The sequence below is a fragment of the Pseudonaja textilis genome, chromosome 1, assembly GCF_049901715.1.
Source record: "Pseudonaja textilis isolate UNSWEBS1 chromosome 1, rPseTex1.2, whole genome shotgun sequence".
Taxonomy (NCBI): Eukaryota; Metazoa; Chordata; class Lepidosauria; order Squamata; family Elapidae; genus Pseudonaja; species Pseudonaja textilis.
The window spans coordinates 83692492-83719810 of NC_141990.1; the positions used below are offsets into that span (position 1 = coordinate 83692492).

Consider the following 27319-nt stretch of genomic DNA (forward strand, 5'->3'; position numbering starts at 1 on the left):
TGCAGAAACACAAGGCTGCGCGGCCCACATGGCCCATGGGAACCCTCCCACCCACTCACTGGTAAATTTGCCTGCTGAATTGCTATTTTTTCCTTTTTCCGACCATCATCTGTTCTGCTGTGCTGGGAGATTTAGATTAACTAGGAAGCAGGAAATGATTGGATTTCTTGCTTTCTAGCTAGTTTTAGATCTTCAGCTCAGCACAGCCAAACCTCCCTTAGGACTGAAGGTTTGCTTGCAAGCAAATTCAGTGCAGACACACAGCAAGCAAATTTGAGAGACTGAGCTAGCTGATGGCAGATAGATAGATCACTGAATGATTCTGTGAGCAACTCAATCTGCCTGCTTTGACAGATTTTGGGTAAAAGTTGCTCTTTTTTTTATAAAAAATTCAATATTTGCATACATGATGTGTTGTGAGTTAATTTTGTGAGTTTGCTTGCAAGCAAATTTTATGTGAAAGACTGAGCTAGCCAATGGCAGATAGATAGATCTCTGAATGAATCTGTGATTCTGTGGGCAACTCAATCTGCTTGCTTTGCCTGATTTTTGGTAAAAGTTGCTCTTTTTTATAAAAAAAATCAATATTTATATAAATATTTATAATATTTACATACAAGCCATGCCCAGCTGGTCACATGACCACCAAGCCACACCCACAAATGAGGCTATGCCCGGTTAGTGGTCCCTGGGATCTAAAATTATGAGTTTGGTGGTCCCTGAGGTCCAAAAGGTTGGTGAACCCTGCTCTAATCCACCTGTGTTATTACTCCTTTGCATCTGCTGCTCAGGTGGATAAACATGCACACTAGTTAAAAAAAGAGTTTGGGTGGGCAAACCCTTTGCCAAGAATTGGACCATGGGCAGGGGTGGGATTCAAATTTTTAACAACTGGTTCTGTGGGCATGGCTTAGGTGGTGGGTGTGGCTTGGTGGTCATGTGACTGGGTGGACATGGCTTGGTGGTCATGTTATTGTCTGGGTGTGGCCAACTCATTATCACTTATATCGAGGCACACATCTCCTTGCCTGACCTCTCATGATTGTGGGATGCTGCAACTGTCATAAGTGTGAAAAATGGTCATAAGTCACTTTTCCCAGTGCCATTGTAACTTTGAATGATCACTCCACACCAGCAAAGAGGGGAAAAAAATTCCAGAGAAGTTCCTGAGACAGGAAGTCTAGTCCTGCCAAGAATGTAATAAGGGTTAACGGAGAGGCAGTTTCTGTAAGCAACTCCAGAATGTTTCCTTCCTGCCTTCCTTACAGGATTAGGCCAGTAATTTCTTCTAACAACTGGTTCTCTGAACTGCTTAAAATGCTAACAACTGGTTCTAGCAAATAGGTGTGAACTGGTAGAATCCCACCCCTGACCATGGGGATTCCTTACCTTCCTACTGACAGGATTGCCATTTGTTTCCTCTGCCAGGAAGGCAGAGTCACCCTGTTGAAGATGAGCCATTGTTTCCTTGATGTGCTATTTTCTCCTTGGCTGAGACGTTGAGGGAAGCAATCGCTGTTCATTAATATATCCTCTCACTCTGAGTCAAGATTTCTGTCAATCTTGTTAAAACAAGCCAATACACCGAAAAGCAGCTTGATGTGGTTAGGGATCTGCTGACACATTTTCTACCCTCAGCTTTCTGGGGTTTCTGAGGTCAAGAGGTTAGTTTTCCCATGAAGCAGTGGAAGTTTTGAGCACACCTCCAGCTGTGGTATTTTCCTCTTTATCCTGGAGAAAATATCCCCACCTGCTGGTAGTACAAGATTAGAAAAGCACTGCACAAAAGGGGGACCAATATCTTTGACAGCTTCTCAGCTGTTACTTTCCTTTTTTTAAAAAAGTTTATGGATATGGATAAGATTTGGTGGTTGGGGACCGATATAAAAAGTCCATACATGTTCTGTATTAATAAATAGCATCTATACTGCTGAGACCAATCCGTTTTGTCACTGTGACATGTTTTTAAAAAGGCAAAAGGTGTAACTTAAAAGCTAAAATAATATATATATATATATATATCAGCTTTAATTTTAGACAAGGCTCTTCCTGCAAATTATCCTGTTTTTTTCTAAAAAATTAGTCTTGATATTTTGTCACTTAAGTCAAAGCTTTCTGAGTAAATAAAAATTATTTCTGATTATCTGCCACCAAATTCAGCAGCCAGTCCATTGCATTTTGGAGTTGGTGGGAAGGAAATTCTGGAAATGGTATCGGAATGTACAGGAACTTTATAGGTGCTGTACAGGTTTCCAGCATCAAGGCAACTCCCTTTTTAGATATATTATGCTCCATATTTGAATCCTGAAACTGAATAATTTTGTTCTTAGGATCCAGCTAAGCTTCTTTACAATCTCCTATTTGCTGTATGAGCATCACATATCCAATACAAATCAATGTGGCATAAGGGTTAAGATATTGGATTGAGACTAGGCAGTTCCAGGTTTATGTCCTTTCTCAGCCACAGAAACTATGGCTGACTTTGGGGAAGTCACTCTATCTCAACCTGAAAAGAATGGGAGACAGAGCCTGTTATACTACCCTTAATTTCCGAAGAGACAATAAATGGCTGGATCAATGAATGAATGAATGAATGAATGAAACAAGTTCTGGAGAAGATGATATTCAATGGAGCCTAAGAGGTTGGGCTTCATTTCCTATTTGTAACACCCAGGGAGATGGGAGGATGCCCCAGAGGTGGTATTCAGCAGGTTCTGACCAGTTCTGGAGAACCAGTAGCGGAAATTTTGAGTAGTTCGGAGAACCGGCAAATACCACCTCTAACTGGTCCCGCCCGCATCTATTCTCTGCCTCCCAAGTCTCAGCTGATTGGCTGGGTCTTCTTTTGTTGCCCTGCACAGAAGAATGGAGCTGGAAAGCAGGTTAGTGGGGTGGGGAAGGAATGGGGATTTTGCAGTAACCTTCCCCCCAGGAGTGGGGTGGGAATGGAAATTTTACAGTATCCTTCCCCTGCCATGCCCACCAAGCCACACCCACAGAACCGGTAGTAAAAAAATAATAATAATCCCACCACTGGCCCATTCTGAATTTCAAAGTAGGGATAATGTATCAGGAAGCCATTGGTTTTCTGCATAGTGTAACAAGTAAATGGCAGCTGCTTTAACTTGGTTTACATTTTTTAAGCCCTTCATTTGTATCCCATAATCCCTCCCTTTAAATATTATAACACTTTAGGTCTCAACTTCCTGAAGTCTTACTTAGCATTGTTACAATATGCAAACATGCAGCTACACTTTGCAAGGCAATATTATCTGTCAGAGAAATATAAATATTAACATACGTACTGTATATTCAAATGTTTCCCTTTAAGCAATTTATTAATCATTGTTTCTCAACAAGAACAAATTTAGTATGCATAAATACAAAAATGAAAAATAGTTCTTAACTAATAACAATCAGACAAATTTGCAAATCCATGTGCTGGCTGCTATGAAAATAATAGGAAATAACTTACTATTTCTGACAAGCAACATTCATAATCTCAAATATAAAGATAGATTTCATCTTTATAATTTGTGCATATTTAACTTGGTTTAATAACATTACTCAACCCATGATCAGGTAAGAACTTTATTAGGACCAATCCAAATGAATCACAAAGTATATAAAGATTTCGAATTTTTTCAGGTAAAATGGAACAAGATAAAGATGTGGGAAAGAAATCTCCAAAATATCTTAACTAAAGCAAGAGACCTAGTACTCCAAATAAGAACAATAACAACAACAAAAAGCCCAGGAGTCATCTACTACATATAATGTAAGGATTGTAACAGCCATTATAAAGGACAGAGAGGTAGAATGTATTTATGAAAACCAACTAGCAGTCAAAGACATGATGAAAACTCCTGAATCGCACAGCAGATGGACAGACTAACCACAGTTTCAACTGGGAATCTATGAGCAACCTAGACCAAGCTAAATAAAAAATGCTAGGGAAATCCTGAAGCTTAGCATGCAGACAAATAAGCCATCAATGGACCGGTAGAGATAATGTTTGCACACCATTAAAAAAAAATAAACAGCTAAGAAGGAAACAAAAGATTAGAATATATCCTTCTCATCAGCCCAGAGGTGGTATTCAGCCAGTTCTGACAGGCTCTGCAGAACCAGTAGTGGAAATTTTGAGTAGTTTGGAGAAACGGTAAATACCACCTCTGGTTGACCCTGTCCCCATCTATTCGCTGCCTCCTGAGTCCCAGCTGATTGGAGTCCCAGCTGATCAGCTGGCTCTTCTTTTGTTGCCCTCAAAGGAGTATGGAGCTGGAAAGCAGGTTAGTGGGGTGGGGAGGGAATGGGGATTTTACAGTATATCCTTCCCCTGGAGTGGAGTGGAAATGGAGATTTTGCAGTATCCTTCCCCTGCCACTCCCATCAAGCCCTGCCCACCAAGTCATGCCACACTCACCAAGCCACACCCACAGAACCCGTAATAATAAAAAAATTGAATACCACCACTGCAGCAGCCTGTAAGCAAGGATTAACATAAGACCAATGATCAGGCAGAAAACAATACCTTAATCAAAGAACTACCAAGAGGGAAAAGCCATACAGGGCAGGGCAAGGCAAAGCAAGCTACTGTAGATAAACGGGGAGCAAACACCACATTCACTCACAGTGATGATATTTACCTAGATGAGTAATGAAATATGTGCAAGCAAACAACCAATCTCAGAGAGCACCAAGTACTCCAAAATTCAATCCTACACATTTTTCTTCCATTGGTGCTGGCTCAATTTGGGGATTTGGATGATGAATACTTCTGGAGAATATGAAAGCTTGCACACTCCTTTGAATGACCTTGGCTGGTAACCATCTCAACAATATCGTTCTCCCTATTCTTTAGAAGGTCTCTACAATGTGTGTCCAAGCTGCTTTGCTCCACTTTGATGATTCAGACTTCCAAAGAACAAGTGTCCAATAAAAGACAAATCATATGCATATTGCTTTCCAAAAACACTGCATGTGGGATTCGCATGTGCTAATTAACACTGTGGGAAAAGTGTTAAAATTGTTCAAATGCAATAAGATTTTGACAAACACTTCAAAGCATTTGTAAAGTGTGGTTTACATTAAAAAAAAAACAAAGGGATGTACATATCTGTCTATTCCTATACTTATAGACAAAATCAGAAAGATTAAATTTTTCTGCTTATATTGCTTAACAAGCGGGAAATGATCCAAATATGTGTGACCTTGTCAGTAAAATAGTTTTAAAATGGCAGAGGTGGTATTCAGCAGGTTATGACCAGTTCTGGAGAACCACTAGCAGAAATTTTGAGAAGTTCAGAGAACCACCTCTGACTGGCTCCACCCCCATATATTCTCTGCCTCCTGAGTCCCGGCTGATTGGCTGGGTTTTCTTTGGTTGCCCTGCAGAGAACGGAGCTAGAAAGCAAGTTAGTGGAGTGTGGAGGAAATGGGATTTAGCAGTAATCTTCCCCTGCCATGCCCATCAAGCCATGCCACGCCCACAGAACTGGTAGTAAAAAAAATTGAATCCCACCACTGAAAGATGGTGTATATGTGGCCTCTGCACAGCTAAAATCCTAATAAACACCCATAATATTGGAAGGGGTGGAATTTATGTTAGATGCTAAAGAAAAAATCAATTGCTATAGTACAGCAGAACCCCAAAAGGAAAGCTTTACTAAGATCAAGGAATCCACTATCCTGTGACTACTTATTTTATTGGGTTGATGGAGTTGTTTTCATGGGTCATTTTCCCTTTTGGAAATAATGCATCATGTACTTTCTTTAAAAAGTCATATAGGATACAGTATATGGGTAGTACTGCTATTGTATTTTGGTATTGTTAGGTCTTCTATCTTCAGCTTCTTTGTTTTGCTTCAATGTCATAAACCACAATGGTGGGGTGGGGGAGGAATTTGGGGAAGTTCAGGCTGGGAAAGAGAAGACAAATGGATGGGTGTGGGAGAAAGACAAGTTGAGAGGAACCAGAGGTTTCAAACTAGAATGAGTCAGCCACCAAGGACACCTGGCCTGGGAATGGAATGTGAAACTACATTGAGGAACATCTGGCATCAAACCAGTTCCCAAAACATCAAAATGGGATGCTATTGGACACTGTTGGTCAAGGAGGGAGGGCCAGGGAAACAGAAAGAATGTAATCTTTTGTGTGGGAATACTTAGATCTAGTTCTACTTTTGCTGCAACCACTTAACTTTAGTAAAAAGAATCTATCACTTCAACCAAATGGAGTCAAGGGTCTTTCTTTCCTATGTTGGGGCAGGTCTGACAAATAAATACAATTTAATATAAATAAATAGTCTGCATTACATGCAAGATAGCATGGTATCTCAGACCTATTTGGATAGTCAATAAATGTAAGTCTCCTTTTGCTCTCCCTCTCACTCAATCTCCAATTCAGCCACCACCACCCCATCCTTAAGAACTTCTATCAAAAGAATGAAGGACATAAACGGCAAAGCCTCATTCTCTGAAGTGCTGCGATTTCCAGATTTTACCAATCTAATAACTCTCATTGGCCGACCACTCAATAATCAAAGAGCTTATCACATGACTCAAGCCCATCTCCATTTAGCTTTATCCAATATGAAAACATAGATACCAACAATGTTGTACAATTTTAAAATGGTGTAAGGCTTTCACTTTAGCCAAGGTGGATACATTGCTTCAGCAACTGTAGTCCTTTTTGGAAGTTCCAAGGGTAGTGCTTAGTCTCTCTGATTATGCCCATAAGGTGGTGGTCAATGGAAGATCTAAGCCATATGCTACTATGGTACTTTTTATATAAGGATGCCAGACAAATCCTCATTTATCCGATCTTGAATAAATTTCCAAGCAGGCAATGGGATTTCTATTGACTTACTTTTTTGGACAAAGTCTCAAAATTATCCTCCCAAGTTGTCCAGTTTTATGCAACCATGTGTACAATATTTTGCACTGTTAACTAAGTTTGGATACTTGTTGATTCATCACTTTCTATAATACTGTTTCTAATTTTATTGTACATGTTCTTATTTATCCTTAGATCTTATTATGTTCATTGTTTTTCTGGTTTTTATCTAGAGAGGTGTGTAACAATTCTATTATTGGATATTTTACTGTATCTGGTTTTATGGCTGTAGTAAACAATTCGATTTCATCTGATCTGATTTGATTACAACAATGTTGAATCCTCAGCAGACTGAAAAAGTGCCTCATATCTCTAAATTGCCTTTAACATCCCCCCTCCCCCAAAAAATGAAGGCACCTGTTTGTATTCAGCAGTTCAAATCAATTAAAACATTGAATATTGTTTTATGACTTGTGAATTTCACAAATAAAGCCACACATTTAAACCTATTTTTTTCTGGTTCAACAAATACCCTTTTCATAGAAAAGAAAATTTGTGAAGATAAACAAGTTCAAAAAAGACAAGAAGTAACTATAAACTGATGTTTTTCTATACAGAATTTATAGACACTAGAAAACACACACATTCCTGCTACCTGTTCAGGACATGTAATTGTATTACTTTATATACAACCCAAAGTCAATATCAAATATTAATAACCACATTTAGAGTCAATATATGGAATTAGAATTGGTGCTTTCTGAAATTACTGAATTACTGATTATTGAATGTCATCCATTTAGACCTGTTTCAACATTAGCTAAAATAATTGAACTCTCTGCAATGAATTTAAAGCAAGTTAATGTGTAGTAAGTTCAGGCATGGCAGATAAGATATAGGTTTATTCGGGCAAAGGTTTTATATATATATAAATATTTGTTATAGTGCATTTCTATAGGAAGTTGAGGACAATTTATTATTAGAGTATGCTCTCAGATGCTTAAATCTACTACAGCCTTTAAAAAAAATGCTGTGCATCAGCCTTTAGGATCAGAGCTGAAGGTACTTATTCTGTTGCCTTCACAAGAACTAAAAACCAAAAGATACAGGAAGAGTCTTTTATTAAGACATAAGAAATTCCTGGGCTGCAGTTAATCCCCTCTATATATTATTCAGTACATTTCAAAAACAACCAGGGAGATACAAATGAAATGCTTCCTTTCTCCTTTTGTCATGTGCTCCTGGATTGCTGGATTGGATAATATGAGGATTGTCTTGCAAGGAAATGAATGGAATGGCATTTCTTTCTTTTTCAACTGAGGCAAATCATCCAAACAGGAGCAAGCTACAGATGAAAAGACAGACTGTAAGATCCAGGACATTTCACTTCACTAAAAGTCATCCCACACCACAATATGTTACAAAAGCAGAGAGAATTGGTTTCTATTACGATTGGATATGATGCAGTCTATGTTTAGAATAGCCATCATCAACAACGAGAAATAAAACAACAACAACCTTACTTTCTCACCCTTTTCTACTTGTACTTTGAGTTTTCTCATTATTTTTTAGTGTAGCTTGAAGGAGGCTTCTTTCTTGTATTCAAAGACTCAAATGTGTAATCTTCTTAGTCTAGTTAAAAATGTGTTTTCTGGACCAAAATACCATTCTGATGTTGACATGGCAAAGACTGAAGTAGCTAAAATTGTAGAACCTTACAGTTTTGAAGTACAAACATTTGCTTTGAATAGGAGCAATACTGGTTTTCCAAACATTTTGGCACATTTAATATACTGCCTAGTATGACCCACTATGGGCAAAATATATTAACCATTATATATGTACAAGGAACCTCTGATTCTATTGTTCATCTCTAAGTCTACATCAAGCTTTTGTGCTCTTCTTTCTTGAATTTATAAGTTCACAAAGACATTAGTTCTTTGACTAATATACAGTCTGGTCCATACAATGCATGGTATGTTGTCATACACTGGAATAAAGTGCATAAAGACTGGAAGACCATCAAAACAACCCAATGCACAGAATTTCTCATGCTCTACATGACAGTCTTGCCTGGCATCTTTTATCTGCACAGATGAGGTATCCTCCCATATTTTAGTCCCCAGTTTGGGCCTTTATGGGGATACTGTCATCAATAGTTTGAATTGATATCATATATGATTTTTGTTTGTGAGACATAAATGCCAGAATTCACATGATGCTCTAGCGCATATTGTACTGTCAGTCATAAATCTGTTGATTATCACAGCATTCATATACTGTTACATAGTCAGCCCTAACAACAAAATAGAAACTAGTTGTCAATAAACTGATATAGTATAGTTTTGCACTGCAAGGGTGGCACTTAAATTATATTCACAAAAGATAAGGCCTATTGAATAAGGCCTACTTCTGAATCATTTATATTTTTGATCAATTTCCCTTATCAAGCAAGACACTAACCCTGTACAAGAGTTATTTAAATAACGTAATTCCGTACATGTGTATACATTTGCATTGAATATTTCATATACCCATCTATTTTATCATATCTATTATCTATCTATCTATCTGTCTATCTATCTATCTACCTACCTATCTATCTATCTATCTATACATATCTATACATGTCTGTCTGTCTATCTATACATACATATATATCTGTACATGTCTGTCTGTCTATTTATACATTTCTGTCTGTCTATCTATCTATCTATCTATCTATCTATCTATCTATCTATCTATCTATCTATCTATCTATCTATCATCTATCACAAATGTCTGTGAGAATACAATCTTTGCCCATAGAAATGTAGATGCAGAGATTCATGACTAGAAACACTGTCTTTGCAACTCCTATAGAAACTTCCTGTCTTGACCAAGTCCCTAAATGTTAGCAAAAGGGCTTCACAATCTGTACAAAGTTGAAGCTTGGAGCTACTTGATGGCTTTTCATTGAGCATATGGATGCGGAAATTAAATAATACTTGAATCAGACCATCAACAGTTCCTGAATCCATCACTTCTTGGGATTAACTTACAGTAGTCTTGGAAAATGCCATGCTGATTTAGTTAAAGGCTAAACTTCAAATATACATTTAACAGCTGTGAAGCTCCTATTTGTTCTGCAGTTTCTTTCTTTCAGTATTTGCACAACCTCTCCCTGCATCAACCAGCAGATTACAAATTTGAATTTTACACACACAGACACTGAACATGTACATGGCCATGTACAGTACATACATATATATATATATATATATATATATATATATATATATATATATATATATATATATATATATATATATATATATGTTCTGAGGTTCTCATGGTATTTGTATGTGGATCTTTGGTTGTTCGGTTTTCTCCCGTAAGATTCAAGTATCTAGGCAACGTTTCAATGAAGTCTCATTCATCATCTTCAGGCTTCTGTCTCCGGCTCTGTGCTTCTCAGAGTAATGGAGATTGCAGCTGCTTCCTCCTTTTAACTGCCAGTGGGGTGGGACTTGATTGGGTGGGGGCTTGGCTGTGTTCTGATTGGGTGGGGGTGTGTTCTCATTGGTAGGGGTTTGGCTGTGTTCTGATTGGTTGGGGGTTAGCCGTGTTCTGATTGGTTGGAGGCGTGTTCTGTTCAGGTGGGGGCTTGGTTGTGCTCAGGTTAGTCTTAGTTGCTGGGGGATTTGAGCTGGAGAGTTGTGATCTTGCTGTTTGGCTTCTAGTTCGTGGTCCTGCTGCATCTTCATAGTGGGTGTCGGTTTGCTTCATGTATGGCTCAGAGGGTTTGAAGTGGGTAGTGATGCAGCTGCAGTGCAGCTTCTGGTCCATGGTCGTTTCTCATTTTCTGAATGGGTGGGAGTCTGTTTTCTACATGGAAGTGTGGTGGTGGCATCTTGTGTGGCTCTCATGGGTGTGGGTCCGGTGTCCTTCTTCATGTTAGGTACTCGTCTGTTCATGAGGGCGGGTTTCCAAATGGCTGGAAGGCGGGAGGTGTCATCTCGTTTGTTCATGCTGTGTGGGCGTTTTTCTATCTCTATGGCTTCTCTGATTATTCTGCTGTTGAAGTGTTCGGTTTTGGCGATAGTTCTGGTATTTTTAAAATCAATTTCATGTCCTGTGGCTTTGAGGTGTTGGACCAGGGAAGAGGTCGTTTCTTCTTTTTGATTGAGTTCTTATGTTCTTCAATGCGTGCACTTATTCTTCTGTTAGTTTGTCCAATGTATGTGGTAGGGCAGGCAGTGCAGGGGATTTCGTATACTCCTTGGTTTTCTAATTCGATTTTGTCTTTGGGGTTTCTTAGGATGGTGGATATTTTTCTGTTTGTGCAGAATGCTGTTTTGATGTTGTGTTTTTGGAGGATCTTGCTAATTTTGTCTGTAGTGCCTTGCCAAACAACTACAACCCTATGCAGAATCCATCAACTCACACGTAAGAAACTCATTCCAGTTCATCGAGATCATAAAGAAACAAAACTTACAACCTAGCGACCTACTAGTAAGCTTCGATGTCATATCCCTCTTCACCCAAGTGCCAATAAAAGAAGCCTTGACAGCCATCCAAAACAAATACAACCCCCCCAAGCACATCCTAGATCTAACCAACCACTGCCTATCCAATACTTACTTCACCTACAATGGACAAAAATACAAACAAATAGAAGGAGCACCCATGGGATCACCCCTCTCACCTGTCATCGCAAACCTCTACATGGAACACTTTGAAACACAAGCTCTAGAAAAATACGACCACAAACCCAAACTCTGGCTCAGATACGTAGATGACACCTTCATAATCTGGCCACATGGGAAAGAAAACTGAACAACTTCCTCACATACCTCAACAGCCTACACCCCAAAATACAATTCACCATGGAAACAGAAGCCAACAATCAACTTCCCTTCCTAGATGTCTTGGTATACAAAAGATCCAATGGCTCCCTAGGACACACCATCTACCAGAAGAAAACACATACTAACCGCTATCTACATGCACTCTCACACCACCACCCAGCACAGATCAATTCCAGAGCCAAGACACTCATCTCCAGAACAAAATGCTTAGCCGATGAACAACACCAAAAAACCGAACTACACACTCTCACCAACGTATTTACAGCCAATGGATTCCAAAGAAAGAAGATTACCCACCTAATCCAAAAAGAAACCCCAACCAAAATCCAAGACAGAGAACAAGAAAACGGCAAAGCCCTCCTCCCATATATAAAAGGCACTACAGACAAAATTAGCAAGATCCTCCAAAAACACAACATCAAAACAGCATTCTGCACAAACAGAAAAATATCCACCATCCTAAGAAACCCCAAAGACAAAATCGAATTAGAAAACCAAGGAGTATACGAAATCCCCTGCACTGCCTGCCCTACCACATACATTGGACAAACTAACAGAAGAATAAGTGCACGCATTGAAGAACATAAGAACTCAATCAAAAAGAAGAAACGACCTCTTCCCTGGTCCAACACCTCAAAGCCACAGGACATGAAATTGATTTTAAAAATACCAGAACTATCGCCAAAACCGAACACTTCAACAGCAGAATAATCAGAGAAGCCATAGAGATAGAAAAACGCCCACACAGCATGAACAAACGAGATGACACCTCCCGCCTTCCAGCCATTTGGAAACCCGCCCTCATGAACAGACGAGTACCTAACATGAAGAAGGACACCGGACCCACACCCATGAGAGCCACACAAGATGCCACCACCACACTTCCATGTAGAAAACAGACTCCCACCCATTCAGAAAATGAGAAACGACCATGGACCAGAAGCTGCACTGCAGCTGCATCACTACCCACTTCAAACCCCTCTGAGCCATACATGAAGCAAACCGACACCCACTATGAAGATGCAGCAGGACCACGAACTAGAAGCCAAACAGCAAGATCACAACTCTCCAGCTCAAATCCCCAGCAACTAAGACTAACCTGAGCACAACCAAGCCCCACCTGAACAGAACACGCCTCCAACCAATCAGAACACGGCTAACCCCCAACCAATCAGAACACAGCCAAACCCCTACCAATGAGAACACACCCCACCCAATCAGAACACAGCCAAGCCCCCACCCAATCAAGTCCCACCCCACTGGCAGTTAAAAGGAGGAAGCAGCTGCAATCTCCATTACTCTGAGAAGCACAGAGCTGGAGACAGAAGCCTGAAGATGATGAATGAGACTTCATCGAAACGTTGCCTAGATACTTCGAATCTTACGCGGGAGAAAACCCGAACAACCAAAGATCCACATATATATATATATATATATATATATATATATATATATATATATATATATATATATATATATAAAACCAATCAGGATGAAGAAAAACCATTCTGGCACAGCAGTAGGCTGCCCCAAATTTAAAACTGAAACAGCTGTGATAGTCTGACTCACAGACAAACACAATACAGAAGCCTGATGATGGCAGATGAGATTCTGCTGAAATGTTGCTACAACTTTAAAAGCACAACTGCAATGACTGTGGGAAAATACCGAAACAAAGCTTAAGAAATACCTGTGAAAACTTAAGAATGAATATATATATATATATATATATATATATATATATATATATATATATATATATATATATATATATGGATCTTGTTGTTGGTTTCTTCGTAGATTCAAAGTGTCTAGGCGGAGAAACCAACAACAAAGATCCACATACAAATACCGACCTCAGAAAACAAATATATATATATATATATATTTTCAACTTCAATGGCACCAAAACCCTAGCCACTATAGAAAACCCCAGTCACAGAATTATCAAATGTTGCTACAACTTTAAAAGCACAACTATAATGACGTGGGAAAATACCCAAACAAAGCTGAATACCATACATGTAAGTACCCACGAAAACTTAAGAAAATCAATATGTATGTATGTATGTATGTATATGCACGTCTTGGCGTGTTCGGGTCTTTTCCCGTGTAAGATTGAGAGTATCTTGGTGATGTTTCGACATCACCAGCCTGAAGATGGCAAGTGGGACCTCGTTGAAACATCACCAAGATACTCTCAATCTTACACGGGAAAAGACCCAAACACACCAAAACCTGCGTATATATATATGTGTGTCTGTGTGTTTGTGTGTGTGTATCATACTTGTAATCCAGTAATACCCACCTCCTCAGAGGTTGTCTAGAGGAGTGCAGTGGCTCATGTGGTTAGGACGCTGGGCTGATGATTGGCAAGCCCATGTTTGAAACCCAGGTGAAGCGTGATGGAATGAGCTACTGTGACTTGCTCCAACTCCTCCTAACTCAACAGTTTGAAAGTGGGTGATCACAAGTAGGGCAATTTAAAGGGACATGAAAGGAGCCCCCAACTGGCCATCCCTGGCCAACAGTGAAGTCACTGACTAATCCTCTCAGCCCGGAAGTGCTTTGGTGCTCCCTATGTGAATGTAGTAGTACTAAGGGCTGCCACATTTTGCAGCAAGATGGGGCCAGCCAGCCCTTTAAGGAAGTCAAAAATGTTTATTATATGCCTGCATCAAACAGATAAACTCATGATCAGTACTTGTTAACTCATAGGGACAATTCCATGGTGCAGCATTAGTTAATATCATGTGGTTCTGTGCTATAGTAACTCCCTTTGAGATGGAATTAATTTCACATATTTATTTTGGAATGCTATTTGATTTTGTAGATGTTTGAGTTCTTTTGATTTCCGTATCAGTGGTTTAGCTAGGAATTGTTGAAGCTGAAGTTCTTCAACTACTACCACAGAGCAGAAAGATTAAAACCTCTACTCTTATGAAACTTGATATAGCTATCCCATTGATTTCTTGATGTTATCCATTACTTATTTACCAATGAACTTTACTAATAGCCATATTAACAATTGTAGTACCTGCCTTGTTTTGACTGATCCTAATCCTGTTAGCTTTCAAGAATGCTTTAGATACCTGCAGGCACTGGGGCAAGGATGTTAGGTAGGCTTATCCTGGAAAGCAGAAAATGTTTGGATATGTATCCATTCCACTATTGTTGCTTAGGGATTTTTGTTTGTTATTTTATTTTATTTTATTTATTTTATTATTGTATGCTGCCTAGAACTGCATTTTGGGGCAGTTACTTAAATATTATAGCACTTAGACTTATATACTGCTTTACTGTGCTTTACAGTCCTCCCTAAGCAGTTTACAGAGTCAGCCTATCGCCCCTAACAATCCGGGTCCTCATTTTACCCACCTCAGAAAGATGGAGGGCTGAGTTTACCTTGAGCCTGGTGAGATTTGAACTGCCAAATTGCAGTCAGCTGGCAGTCAGTGGAAGTAGCCTGCAATACTGTACTCTAACCACTGCACCACCACAGCTCATAAATAAATAAAGAATTGAGGTTGAGTTATATTAAGCAGGAAGAAGATCATTTACAAGGCAGAGCTTTCTTCCCATTCTTGCTTTTGGTTTGTCATGGTTCTTAATGCTATATTTGTAGGGGACCAAGCAAGTTTCTAAGGGGGCTGTTCAGACTTACATCTGACATCACTGTCAAACCTCATTCTTTATGCTAATTTCCAAATAAATAAGTTTTGAAGATGATCACATTTATCATTAATATCTTCCATCTAATAGTGGTAAAGAGATAAATGAGGCTCAAAAGCAGGGGTGGGATTCTACTGGTTCAGACCAGTTCTATAGAACTGGTTGTTATGATTCTGCAAAGTTCGGAGAACCAGCAAATCGCACCACTGTCCTGAGAGCAGAGCTAAACCTTCCTTAGGTTCAGCTCTGCTCCTATTTTTCAGTGAAGCTCCTATTTTTCAGTGCAGACTCAGGCAGCAGATTGCAGAAAGGTAGATCTGTGAATGACTCTGTGATTCTGCAGGCAACTCAATCTGCCTGCCTACTTTGCCTCATTTTGGGTAAAAGTTGCTCTTTTTTTAATTAAAAAATGCAATATTTACAGAAATATTTACAATATTTACATACAAGCTATGCCCAGCCAGTTACATGACCACCAAACCACACCCACAAATTAGAGCACACCCACAGAACTGGTTCTTAAGAAATTTGAATCCCACCCGTGCTCAAAAGGGGGACACGAGCAAAAAATATATAGATTGGGAACATCTGGTTTTGGTGACAAAACCATCTGTATGATGCTCAGAGATGAAAGGCAACTGTGATAAATAAATAACCTAGTGTTACCAGCTCCCAGAATATATTCCATTGTGAAAACAACTGCTGCTTAATAAAGAAACTGCATTAGCACAGCTAATAGCAAATACTGTTTTTGCACAATATGCTAAGGATCACTTAGTATTAACCACAGGTGAGGTATTTATCTATTAGAAACATTGCCAGATTACAGCTAACTTCAGTTGGCTGCAGTTTTGCCAGCTCTTCTCCTCTTCAGCTGGTCCCTCAACCCCCGTTCTCTTGGCTGACCAACTGCTTTTTTAAAGAAACCCGAGGTCACAGGTATTACAAGCATAATGAGGCAAGGCTGTTCCCTTCTTATCCTTTCTATTGCTCTATTCTCTTGGGAGAATACTGAAAACCAATTGGGAGCAGCAGAGATTTGTCTTGCTGTCATTCTTGTCACCTGATTTCATGCCATGAGAGAAGAGTGAGGAAAATTCTTAGGGATGATTCACACCCCGGCCAGCACTTCTACCATCGGGTAGGAGATATAGAAGCATAGCCAGCCTCACCAATGGGCTGAAGAATAGTTTCTATCCATGGGTTGTCAGACTTCTGAACGGAAATGCAGAGCCGGCATGTTGTGCAACAAGGTCACATAGTGTAATAAGATTGGGACTGGGTTAGGGACTTCTGTCCTCACTGTGAGTTGTGTTGGGGGTGGGGTGCATGAAGGGAGGCTCAGCTTATCTTATTGTACATATGTTGTATTCTGATAATAAAGGTAATAATAATGAAAGTTAAAGAGAGAATTTATCTATTAACAAATGCTCCATCCAGGTTTGAATGACATCCGCCCTCTGGTTTAGGTAAAGTAATCTAGACCGAACCATGGTTATATGTTGTAGTTAAAATTGAGATCGGGACCCCGGTTCAGGTACAGAGGACACATTAAAGCCAGATTACAATATATTTTAGTGAGTTATCGGAATATGGTCACAGGTTTATTAACATCAGTAGTGGGGTGGATTCTACAGGCATTTTATAGAGGTTCAGATACCAGGCCTTTTCATCTTTCAGGTGCCTCTGCCTCTGGCTGTGACAAACAGAGTGCTGGTGGGTAAGCTTTACTGGGTCTGTAATGTTCTTGTGCTGCGAAAAAGAACAGAAGCTTTGGGAGAGTAGAGTTGACAGCTTCCAGAAGAATGGATATCTTCTCATTAGTTGAATTGCTGCTCTTTCTCATGTAGATTTCCTCATTCTCTGTCTGGCAGAAAATTGGCAGCTGCCTGTTAAGTGACAAGGAAAATCAAAGAAGTGTAAAGCATGATAGCTGGTACAAACAGTTGCTCTAAATGAAAGTTCACCCACTGATGGACTAAGAGCAGATGCCTCTCCATTTTCCATGTCCCAATCAAGTTCCCCATTCTTCCAGTGACCCTCCCCCTGAGGCCTACATTTAAAGATTGGCCTCCATTCAGAGATAATAGATAATAGAGTAATAAAGTCAATACTCTTAGTCACTTGACACTGAGATGGGCAGCACAGAGAATAAATAATATTTTTTTAAAAAAAACTTACCCAAGGCATGTGTATTAGCATTCCATCGCTATTCATTTTGCTCCACATACTTTTGTTCCGACCCTACAAATTAAAATTAATCATGAATAAGTGTTCTAGTTGTTCTTTTTTTTTTTTTTACCAGAGATGTTGGTGCTTACTAACCAGAGTAGCTGTGTTCCCTCACTACCTTCAGAGATGCGCAGAGAAAGCTTACCTAACATTGGGGACTTATTGTTAATGAGCCATATCCATACTCCCCATGCTGCTGTGTGAATGGGGAATTGCTGCCTTTGGAGTAAGGGACAGTCGCTAAACTAACACATTGTCTTTCTCTCTCAGTGACATACATGACTATCTGTCTACATGACTATGCAGATAGCTCAGTTTTCCTGACTTACCTGTTTGGGGCATGCTTCAATGATGTCCATTTGCATCAGTGGAGTTAGGATTCCAGTTGGATGTATGTGTTTGGAGTTTTGAAGAAATCACCTGAAAAAAATCCTGAGGAGACAAGTATTAGCAATATGTATTTCTTAACTTTTGTATGAAGTTTTTTTTGTATGTGTGCAGTTTTTATTTATGCACTTTTTAATGTGATCGACTTGAGGCTGTAGTAATATTCAATGTTCATATAAGATTAGAGTTTCCTGGTTAAGACTTTGATGTCGGTCCATAATTGGTTGGCAATTTATGGCCAAGCTATATATTTGTCCTCAACTGTCAAAATATTTGTAAACCTGCCTTTGATTGGGAACCATTTAAGACAGGAAGTTTGTAAAGTTTAGCCAAATCTCATTTCCACCCTCTTTCAGATCTTTGTACTAAACACAAGGTGAGCAACTGGGCATATGAGAAAGGTTGTGTGTGTATATATCAATGTTTCCATCCACTTCATGTACCTTTATTAGTCATTGTTCCACAGCAAAACTATGGTATAAAATTCCTCCCATATCATGCTGCTTCACTAATATAGTCACTTTTACACACATCCTAGTCACTTTTGGATTCTTGTGCTGTTCCAAAATAACAGGACATCTGCTGCCCCAATAGTAATGCATCACAGATGTCTGGAATTTAGAGCAGTTGTATAGATTCACACAGAGTTTATGGGGGATGATGAGATTGTTCTTTTGCACACATGGTTAAATAGAATGTGTTCCTGTCTAAGCCTCAGTTGAAATACAATACAATTGTAATGCAAAAGATGGTAGTTCTGCTTTTTAGCCTCTTGTGGTTTAGGTTCTTTGTTTTAGGTCATGAGATGTTTCAAAGGAAATCTCCACAGCCTGTGACCCAACAAACTAAATGCAACCTCCAGCCATTTCTTTTAGCACAACGGTATGTGATAAATAACCTGATTTTACTGCTTGGTTGGAACTGGGAATTGTCAAGCATCTGACAAGCCACAACACATGCCTGGGGAGTTGTGTTCAGTTTGGCTGGTTGTGGTTATGCAAGGCTGATTTAATATATTTCTGCCCTTTTGGGAAGAAGTAGAGTAATACAATTAAAAAAAACACCATCTTTTAGTATGTAGATATATTTACCTCACAAGCAATGTTGAAAGATATATTTTCCCTGGAAATGAGATCATGCATACATATGAACACATTCCATAATTTTCCCTAACACATTAATTTACGCACACTTTTTGTTTCTGTACATTGATGTATACACTAATCCAGTCCTTCATAGCCTGGGTATTCAGACAGCAATGGAGAGAGCTTGTGAGGATGGACAATGCATTTGATTTATTTCCTCAAACAAAATAACAGCATGAAAAACTGGGGACAAGATGGAATCTAATGCAAATGACAAGACAATATAAAAGCCACAAGGAAATATAATAATTCAGATCTTGTTCCTACTGAATCTACATATATATTCTCTATTATGCAAATTGACATTAACAGAATTTAATAAACAATTGAATGCAAATATTCTTTATGCTCAGCAGTTACCCCCACACCTTAAGTATCTGTCTTATGGACAAAGAGAAAATATGAACTATCAATAGAAGAGAATATCTGTAACTCAAGAGTTGAACTGTGGGGTACTTGGTGATCTCTGAGCTTGGTAGTTTTCTTGCAGATGTTTCATTCAGTACACTGAAGATATTACCTAGTTTAAAAATGAAATGTCTGCTAGAAAAGCAACAAACTCAGAGAGCACCAAGGACCCCAGAGTATGACCTGTAGGATTGGTTTTCTGATTAGGGAGAAATGCCTGGGATGGTCAATGCTATATCTATATGTAGATTTAGATTTTAAAAAATCCTTGGGCCAAATGCATGTTTTAGGTTCTGTCTTCTATTATAATAAACATCAGGACTGCCTCAATTCCAATGGTAATGGCTTCCACAAATAGAGTCTATCTGCAAATAAACAGATTTTTGTATATATGTTAGACATCCATGACAGAACCTGGGTAAAATGGAGTGTGTGGGAGGAAACAGTCCTGAGCTTAGACCAGTTCAAACTCTGCACGTGAAAGTGAATTTGAATTTGACTCAGAAAGCAACTAGCAATCTGTATGGCTGTGTCAACACTGGGATGACTCTGAGTGGTGTTATTCACCAATTATGCCACCGCTTTCTGAGTCAGCTACAATTTCTGTGTCATTTTCCAGGGCCACTTTATGAAGAGCACATTGCAATAATCCAACCTTGATGGTGCCTCTCCTCCACGAAAGGTCACAACTGATTTACTAGCTCTGTCAGATAACAGGCTACCTTGCCATTGATTTTACATGGTTGTCTATGTCAAAAGTAGAGCCAAGGAGGATTATTAGTCAATGAATTTGTGCCTGAAGAGCAAATGCAGCCTCGTCAAAGATAGATTACCAAATGAAATGTTCAAGTGCAGAGAGTCAAAATAATTTTCTCTTGTCTGAATTCAGCATCCCTGTATTCGCCTCCTACCTTTATTCAGAGTCTAAAGGCATCTGGAGGTTTTTAAAATGTCTAGCCCTCACAGCATTCTTCTTTACTGAAGGTCAGAACTATGTATTTCAACTTTCTTGCCTATACGATCTAAGCTTATTTGCTTATTGGCTAAGATGGAGAGCAGTACTCCATCATCTATGTTGAAATAAAAAATGTTTTTTTACAGACCAGTTGCTATAAGTGGAATTGGGGTGGATAGTGAGGAAACATTGTAATATCCTGCTACTCAGCAGCTACTGTAAATACCGCAAGCTAACCTTGGTTGCTTAATATTTCTATTAGATAAATTCCTTTAAATAATATGAGACATGCTGTTATTAATAGAAGCTATCCTATAATTTGGGGGGTGGGTGGGGGAAAACCACCTTGATTCAGGATTACAAGCAACAGATTTTGCTCTACACAAAATCTGGCTTCAAATATCACGTTAATCTATCATTTGCTTTTCCATAATTTATTAAATAAATCACAATGGCTGAATTCAACAATAAAAAAGTTCACAATCACTGAATTCACCTGATATGTTACAGCCAAAACCAAATAAATCACATTAAGACTTAGCATGAGGTATTAATCCAGCAATATACCGCTTTCTGCAACCTGAGTCAGAATCACTGAGAGAAGACACAGCTTCTGGGATGTCTGCAAGTATCTTTTTAGTCTTTATTCCTGTGGAGTCCCAGAATTAAAATAAGCACAAAACCTCAGACAGAAGGACATCATGACTCTAGATACATTCCGCAAGTTTAAAAAACATGGACCTAATCCTCCATCAGCATTATAGATGAAGCATTACTCCTTACTTTTGTTAAAATGGAAAATGATTAAAATGTAGTGGTGATGTAAATATCTTCATTTAAAGAGAAAGTAGTATGGTACAGAGCATAATTACTGGGATCTTCAAAAGTGTTGCAAATAGGAATTCTCTATGTTCCCAAGTTGAGCCATCTGGCAATCAACTGCTCTGTAAGAATGTGACTGTAATATATTAGGTACTTGAAACATACCAGGTACAGATTATAAAACTAAGATCATGAATAATCTAATATAGCATTCAAAGAAACTATAGCTGTGCTGTAACTATAGCAAGTCTCAGTCTTTCCTCTAGCTAAAGATTCTTTTGTAACAACAGAGGAATGGCAGGAGTTAATTATAATAATGATGATGAATTGTATTATTATAAGCCCCATAAACTGAAAAGTAGCCTAGAATGTGAAATATGTCTTCTTCCTATATGTTCTCACTGTCAGCTTTGTTACACTACTATATAAATTACTAACATATCCTAACACAGGAATTTCTTATAAATACAATTTCAACAGAAAATTCTTAGGTGCCCCTCCCATGACTTCCAATGTTTTATAGCCTGTATAAAAATGATCATATCAAGATTATGAAGCAAGCCAAGTCATCTTTTTCTTTTGCTAAATTGGAGGTAGCACAAATAAACCACTAAGAATAGAATGGCATTTCCCCTCTCATCTGGAAAGATTCTGATATTAAAGTTTTAATTCAGATGTTATAGAGATGTCATATTGCAGCATTTCTTTATGGCAGGGTAATTTCAAAAGGAAATCATTATTATTATTATTTTTACAAAATTAACTACCAGTGTCCTCAGCAAATTGGCATGGTTAATTAACTTGCTTTTCAGAGATGACTAATTCTTGAATGTTTTCTTTTATGTAAAATAAAAAGGCACTGAGATTTCTTTCACACTTTTGTGTGAAGTCAGCATATTGGGGACAAGAGTATTGGACTTGCAAAACAATTGTTTAGACCTTACATTACAAGCCACTGAAATGAGAATCACTTTGTAAGGGCAATTTCTGCATTAATATATCTGAGAAGCCCCTTGACTGCAAAAGGATTCCTTCTAAATCAGCATACATAATGCTTTACAACTTCTTCATTTGTGAAAATACCATGCATTCATATGAAATTCACTGAATTATAATTCAAGGGGAAAAAAAACCACTTGTACTATCTCTAGCTTGCATTATGCCAACTTTAGCTTGTACTCCACCCCCTTTTTTTCCAAAAAGATACAACATAACATAATTTTGTATTCTATGTTATGTAAACACTTATACTCTAAGGGTAAAAATGGAAATACATATGAGAGATTTGTGATCAGGATTTTCTGCTCTTGAAAATATTGAAAGTCTTTGGTGGAGACTTCTAGGAGACCCAGTCCCGACACATCTAGAGAATGTCAGATTGGAAAAGGTACAGGAAATCAAAACTTGTCACTTACTTCATCCAGACTGAATTTGATTAAAGAGTTATGGGGGAAAAAAACTGTACTGAGAACATTGTGAAACTGAATGTAAAAGCAAATCCAAAATTATTTGCCCAAGACCAATCCTAAATTTTCCAGACAGATCATCATCTTCACCAGACATCACAATAAACTGCATTATTTTTAATCTTTTCTATCATAACATGCCTATAGACAAATGCCTTTAAGTTCTGATCAGTTTCGTCTATGAATCTTCTTGCTAGTAATCACTAGAAAGTTCAACCACTAATTAGAATATATCATTAAACCATCTTTATTAAACCTTTTGTGGGAATATATCCCTACATTACTTTCTTCTAAATACCATAGTAGTATATTATACTATTTATTTTACATAAATACCATAGTAGTAAACTATATATAATAGCATGCAACATAATAGTGTACTATTATACTATTAATATAGTATAATAATAGAATAATATAATAAGTATAATAGTATGATATAGAATAATAGTATTTTTGGCATTAATATTTACAGCATTGTATTGCCCAACGAAAACAAATTTTCTGGGGTCAAGATGCATTGTTTACTTTTTGAAACAGCTTTAGCATCATCGGGAAAAAATGGAATTGACATAGACATTGGGAGGTATTTTTATTCATACAAATGAATGAAATATATTCATGGAAAATCTATACGCCTCAGTTTTGAATTGGGAGCTTTAAAACTAATGATTTGTTTGTATCACTTTTAACTTTGTAGAATTCCACATCTTTTACCCATTTAATAGGAAATGAAACTTGAGGTTGTTCAAGCTCTCTGAAGGGAAATGGTATCTTAAGTAAAATAAATAATCAAAGATACACAGGTATTTCTTTTTCCACTGTAAACTTAGGATCACCATTTATTTTTAGAGTTCATAGTTTAGTATAAAGAACTTGGAGAATAAGAAACAGTAGCTGTCGATTTACACCAGAAACTCTAATTTTGTTGTGCTTACTCTTTGATAAATACAAATTAGTTCCATATATTATCTAAGGATAAAATTCATTACTATTTTGTAAAACAAACAAACAAACAAAACCTAAAATTACAAATACTTTCTGCTTCATGTGAAAGTATCCCAAGAAAGAATTTTAAAACAAAACCAAAGCTAAAATTTCAAAGATGTCTTATATTCATGCTAAAATGAAAAGCTTTGAAACAATGAATGAATTTTATGTAAAAGAAAAGTTTTTGGTCCAGAGCCAAAACAAGAAAGATTTAGGATTCAATTCTAAAATATACTAAATTCCTTTTGAATTGCTTATTCTTTCTTTCTTTCTTTCTTTCTTTCTTTCTTTCTTTCTTTCTTTCTTTCTTTCTTTCTTTCTTTCTCTATAAAGGGAAACAGCTTTACAAAGGAAAAGTGGGAAGGGGAAGGTTTAAACCTTTCTGTTTTTGGTATTCTTGGTTAGCAGCTCTCAGTTGTTTACAACAGCATAAAGAAAAAAAAAGAGGATTTGTATATAGTCTATATATCATGTGATTTATTTTTGGCTCAAACTAAGCAGTGAACAAACAACATTATTATAAATGCCATATTTATCTAATGTAGTTCATTCTTGGAAGTTCAAGTACAAATCTATCCAGGCAGTTGTGGTTCACACATACTGTTGAATCATAGCTTGTTTCGATAATGTTTCCCTAATAAAGTGTTTGATACACATTAAGATATAAGTCATGATTTAAAAGCCACTATGCCTTGCTTTTACAACTTGTTAAGCCCAAAAGCAACCCAACTGCATTATGATTTAACATAAGCTATGATTCAAGTGAAGGTATTTAATATCAAGTATGTATTTTGTAGCTATTGCTTCTTAAAATGTAAATTATTTGTAGTGGTTATCCTGAGAATAAAAGGTGGATAAAGATTTGGAAGGGCATTCTACACAAAAGCTCAATGCAATTAAATCAAATGCCTTACCCACCTTCAGTATGCACAGCAGATACATATGTCCAGTTGTAACGTTTGACGATGTCAAGCATGGCTCTAGCTTGCAGAATGTCAGATGGAACAACCCTCAAGAAATATTTGTATAGAGTTTTGTCACTCAGATCAATACTGGTTGCAGAATAAGCAATCTGAGGAATATCAAAAAGTTGAAGCAGATTTTGCACTTGGATGGCTACGGAACTGGAACCTGGACCAATGACACCAGCAATGGGTTTTTTAGCCCTGATCTGGTGGTGATATAAAGGATCTGGCAGGCAACGACCCAGGGCATCTTTTTCATCTCGGATAGAGATCAAAGAATCCCTTATGAATTCAATACTCTGCTCCAAGGCTACTGAAGAATGCCAGCAGGAATCTCGAATTTCACTGCCAAGAGTGATGTTGGGCAGCAGAAATGGGTCTGCGTTTATCTTATCCAAAGTGTGAAACATGGCCTCAACTCTCTGGATGCCATATTGCTCTCGGATCTCACCACACTTCCTTTCTGGCACCTTCTCAGCTGGGGGTTGGTGATGGACTGAAAAGAGGGCTCCTATAATGACATCCCCATCCATTCTGGCTACTGATCTTTGGGAGGTAGCTGCTGAAACCAAAACCTTTCTCCCAGTATTCTTGGGGAGAAAGTCCATCTCCAAGAGGATAGCAGGAAAAAAGACAAGCAGGACCCCTATCATCTTATTGCAGGAGACCATCCAGATCCAAGTGACCAATTTCATGGGATCTTCCTGTCTACACATGGTTAAAAGCATAAAGAAGACCACAGACTTTCTTCACTCTTTCACTTCTTAAGAATCTCCAAGCAAAAGCTCAAAGGGGCAACAGAAGTCACTGTAGGCGTAAATTGTAGCCTGTTGACACTAGAAGAAAGAACAGAACACAATCATGAGCTAAAAGTATGGCACAGCCAAACACTGTAAAGGTCGTTTCCTTTATAAGTATCCCTCTCCACCTGCCTAGACTATTAGTAGACACCACAATCAATTGGCTGCAAATAGCAAATTGTCCTTAAATACAATTTCCAAAACATAAAATATCTATCTATCTATCTATCTATCTATCTATCTATCTATCTATCTATCTATCTATCTATCTATCTATCTATCATCTATCTATCATCTATCTATCTATCTATCTATCTATCTATCCATCATAGATGAAGTTACCAGAAAATTCATTTCACATAATATTCTAATTGTGATCCATTCATTGGCAGTTATTTACATGACCAGTTGAATTCACTCATACTTGACAATCTGCATGTATATCATTGATAATATATTTTATGTACTAGGTGAAGTGGCTTTTACCTGTATGCTGATATTTGAACAGGACTGAGGAAACCTTATAAGTTATCAAACTTCCATAGGTTGTGTAATTTAAAAAAAAAACACCAAATTGTTTACTCAAGGATCAGAAAGCTACACCCGTTCGAAACATCACCAAAAAGAAAAAAGGGAAATCAACGCAGAAAGAAAATGTCATTTAAAGGTCAAGCTCCAATTGTTAAACAACCAAACAAGGTACCAGCCTTTTGTGGCAAAATTATCAATCTTTGGAATTTTGAAAGGAAAATCTGTAGTTCTGTATGAGCTACAACTATGCAAGCCGTGGGAAAAACATATTAGTTTCTAAGGCAACCGCAGACAAAGTCCTGATGTGCTTTTCTGGCACCTCTTGGTTTTCATGCAGACTTTGGGCAGGAGAGGTGGCAAGTCAGGCGGCTAGAGTTTAAGTAGTTTAATGCGATTTAAAAGGCGATCGGCCGGTGTTCGAGATAATTGCTAATAGGAAAGAGATGTTTCGCTGAGCTCGCCTGTTTGGGCTTCCTGTTGCATGGGCTAGGCTACTTATGATTTCAGGACCCTGGACAGCGATTTCCGCAAACCCCAACCCTAAGGAGTTCCTCCGGTCCTGGAAATGGAGATTCAAGGGCGATGCGAAGCATTTTTGTGCCCGAAACTTCTTGCTTTCGCTGCTTTTTTATCTTTGTACCTATCAAATTCGCTCCGACAAACACACGCACGCACGCACCTCTTTCACTAGCACTATCCCTCCTCCCGCCAATGCCTGACAACAGAATGAAATACATACAGAGAATTCCAGTTGCAGCAGCTCCTGCTTCCCATTCTTCTCGGAATGGCTTTTTGAATGCCTACAGAATTAAGCAGCGGCGGTAGGTTTTTCTATCGCAAGGCAGATTTCAAATTGCACCGTACTCTCTTCACACTCCCTCCCTCTTTCTTTTCCCTGAAGGACAGGAAGCCCAAAACACCACGAAGGAGAGGGGGAATGAAAGAGGTGGAAGAAAGATGCTCCGAGGAAGGGAATCAAGTCCCATTTTTCCCTGCGCAAACGCACGCTGAATACAGCCGGGGGTCTCAAATTGGTCGGAAAATCCACCCTATCAGTCATCCATCGGCATGTATAATGAAGTCTTGGGCTGGGCTCTTTTGCCTACGATCTTAAGCTCGCTCTGATTAAACTTAAGACAGACCTACCTTCACCCGAATCCAGGACGCAATTCGTTCCTTCCTTGGTCAGAACATTTATTGCCAATTATTCTCTTTGCCAGAAGCTGGTAGAGGCAGATGGAAGGAGATGGGCTGTACG

At 38.3% G+C, this 27319-nt stretch overlaps 1 protein-coding gene and 1 long non-coding RNA gene across 2 annotated transcripts in view; both read right to left on the minus strand.

The window, feature by feature from the left end:
• GRM1 (glutamate metabotropic receptor 1) overlaps nucleotides 1–27103 on the minus strand; it is a 211197-nt gene extending 184094 nt beyond the window's left edge. Inside the window, exons 1-2 of the mRNA XM_026705629.2 lie at nucleotides 26801–27103; nucleotides 24684–25566 (exon numbers count right to left, since the gene is read on the minus strand). Of these exons, the coding sequence (XP_026561414.1) occupies nucleotides 24684–25458 (775 nt within the window). The 5' untranslated portion in view covers nucleotides 25459–25566; nucleotides 26801–27103. The remainder of the gene's footprint in view (nucleotides 1–24683; nucleotides 25567–26800) is intronic.
• LOC148127704 (uncharacterized) lies at nucleotides 16991–18027 on the minus strand. Its single transcript, XR_015744789.1, has 3 exons — nucleotides 17922–18027; nucleotides 17542–17604; nucleotides 16991–17249 (listed from the first exon to the last, which is right to left on the minus strand). It is a non-coding gene; the product is annotated as an uncharacterized LOC148127704 (long non-coding RNA).
• Nucleotides 27104–27319: the final 216 nt, after the last annotated feature.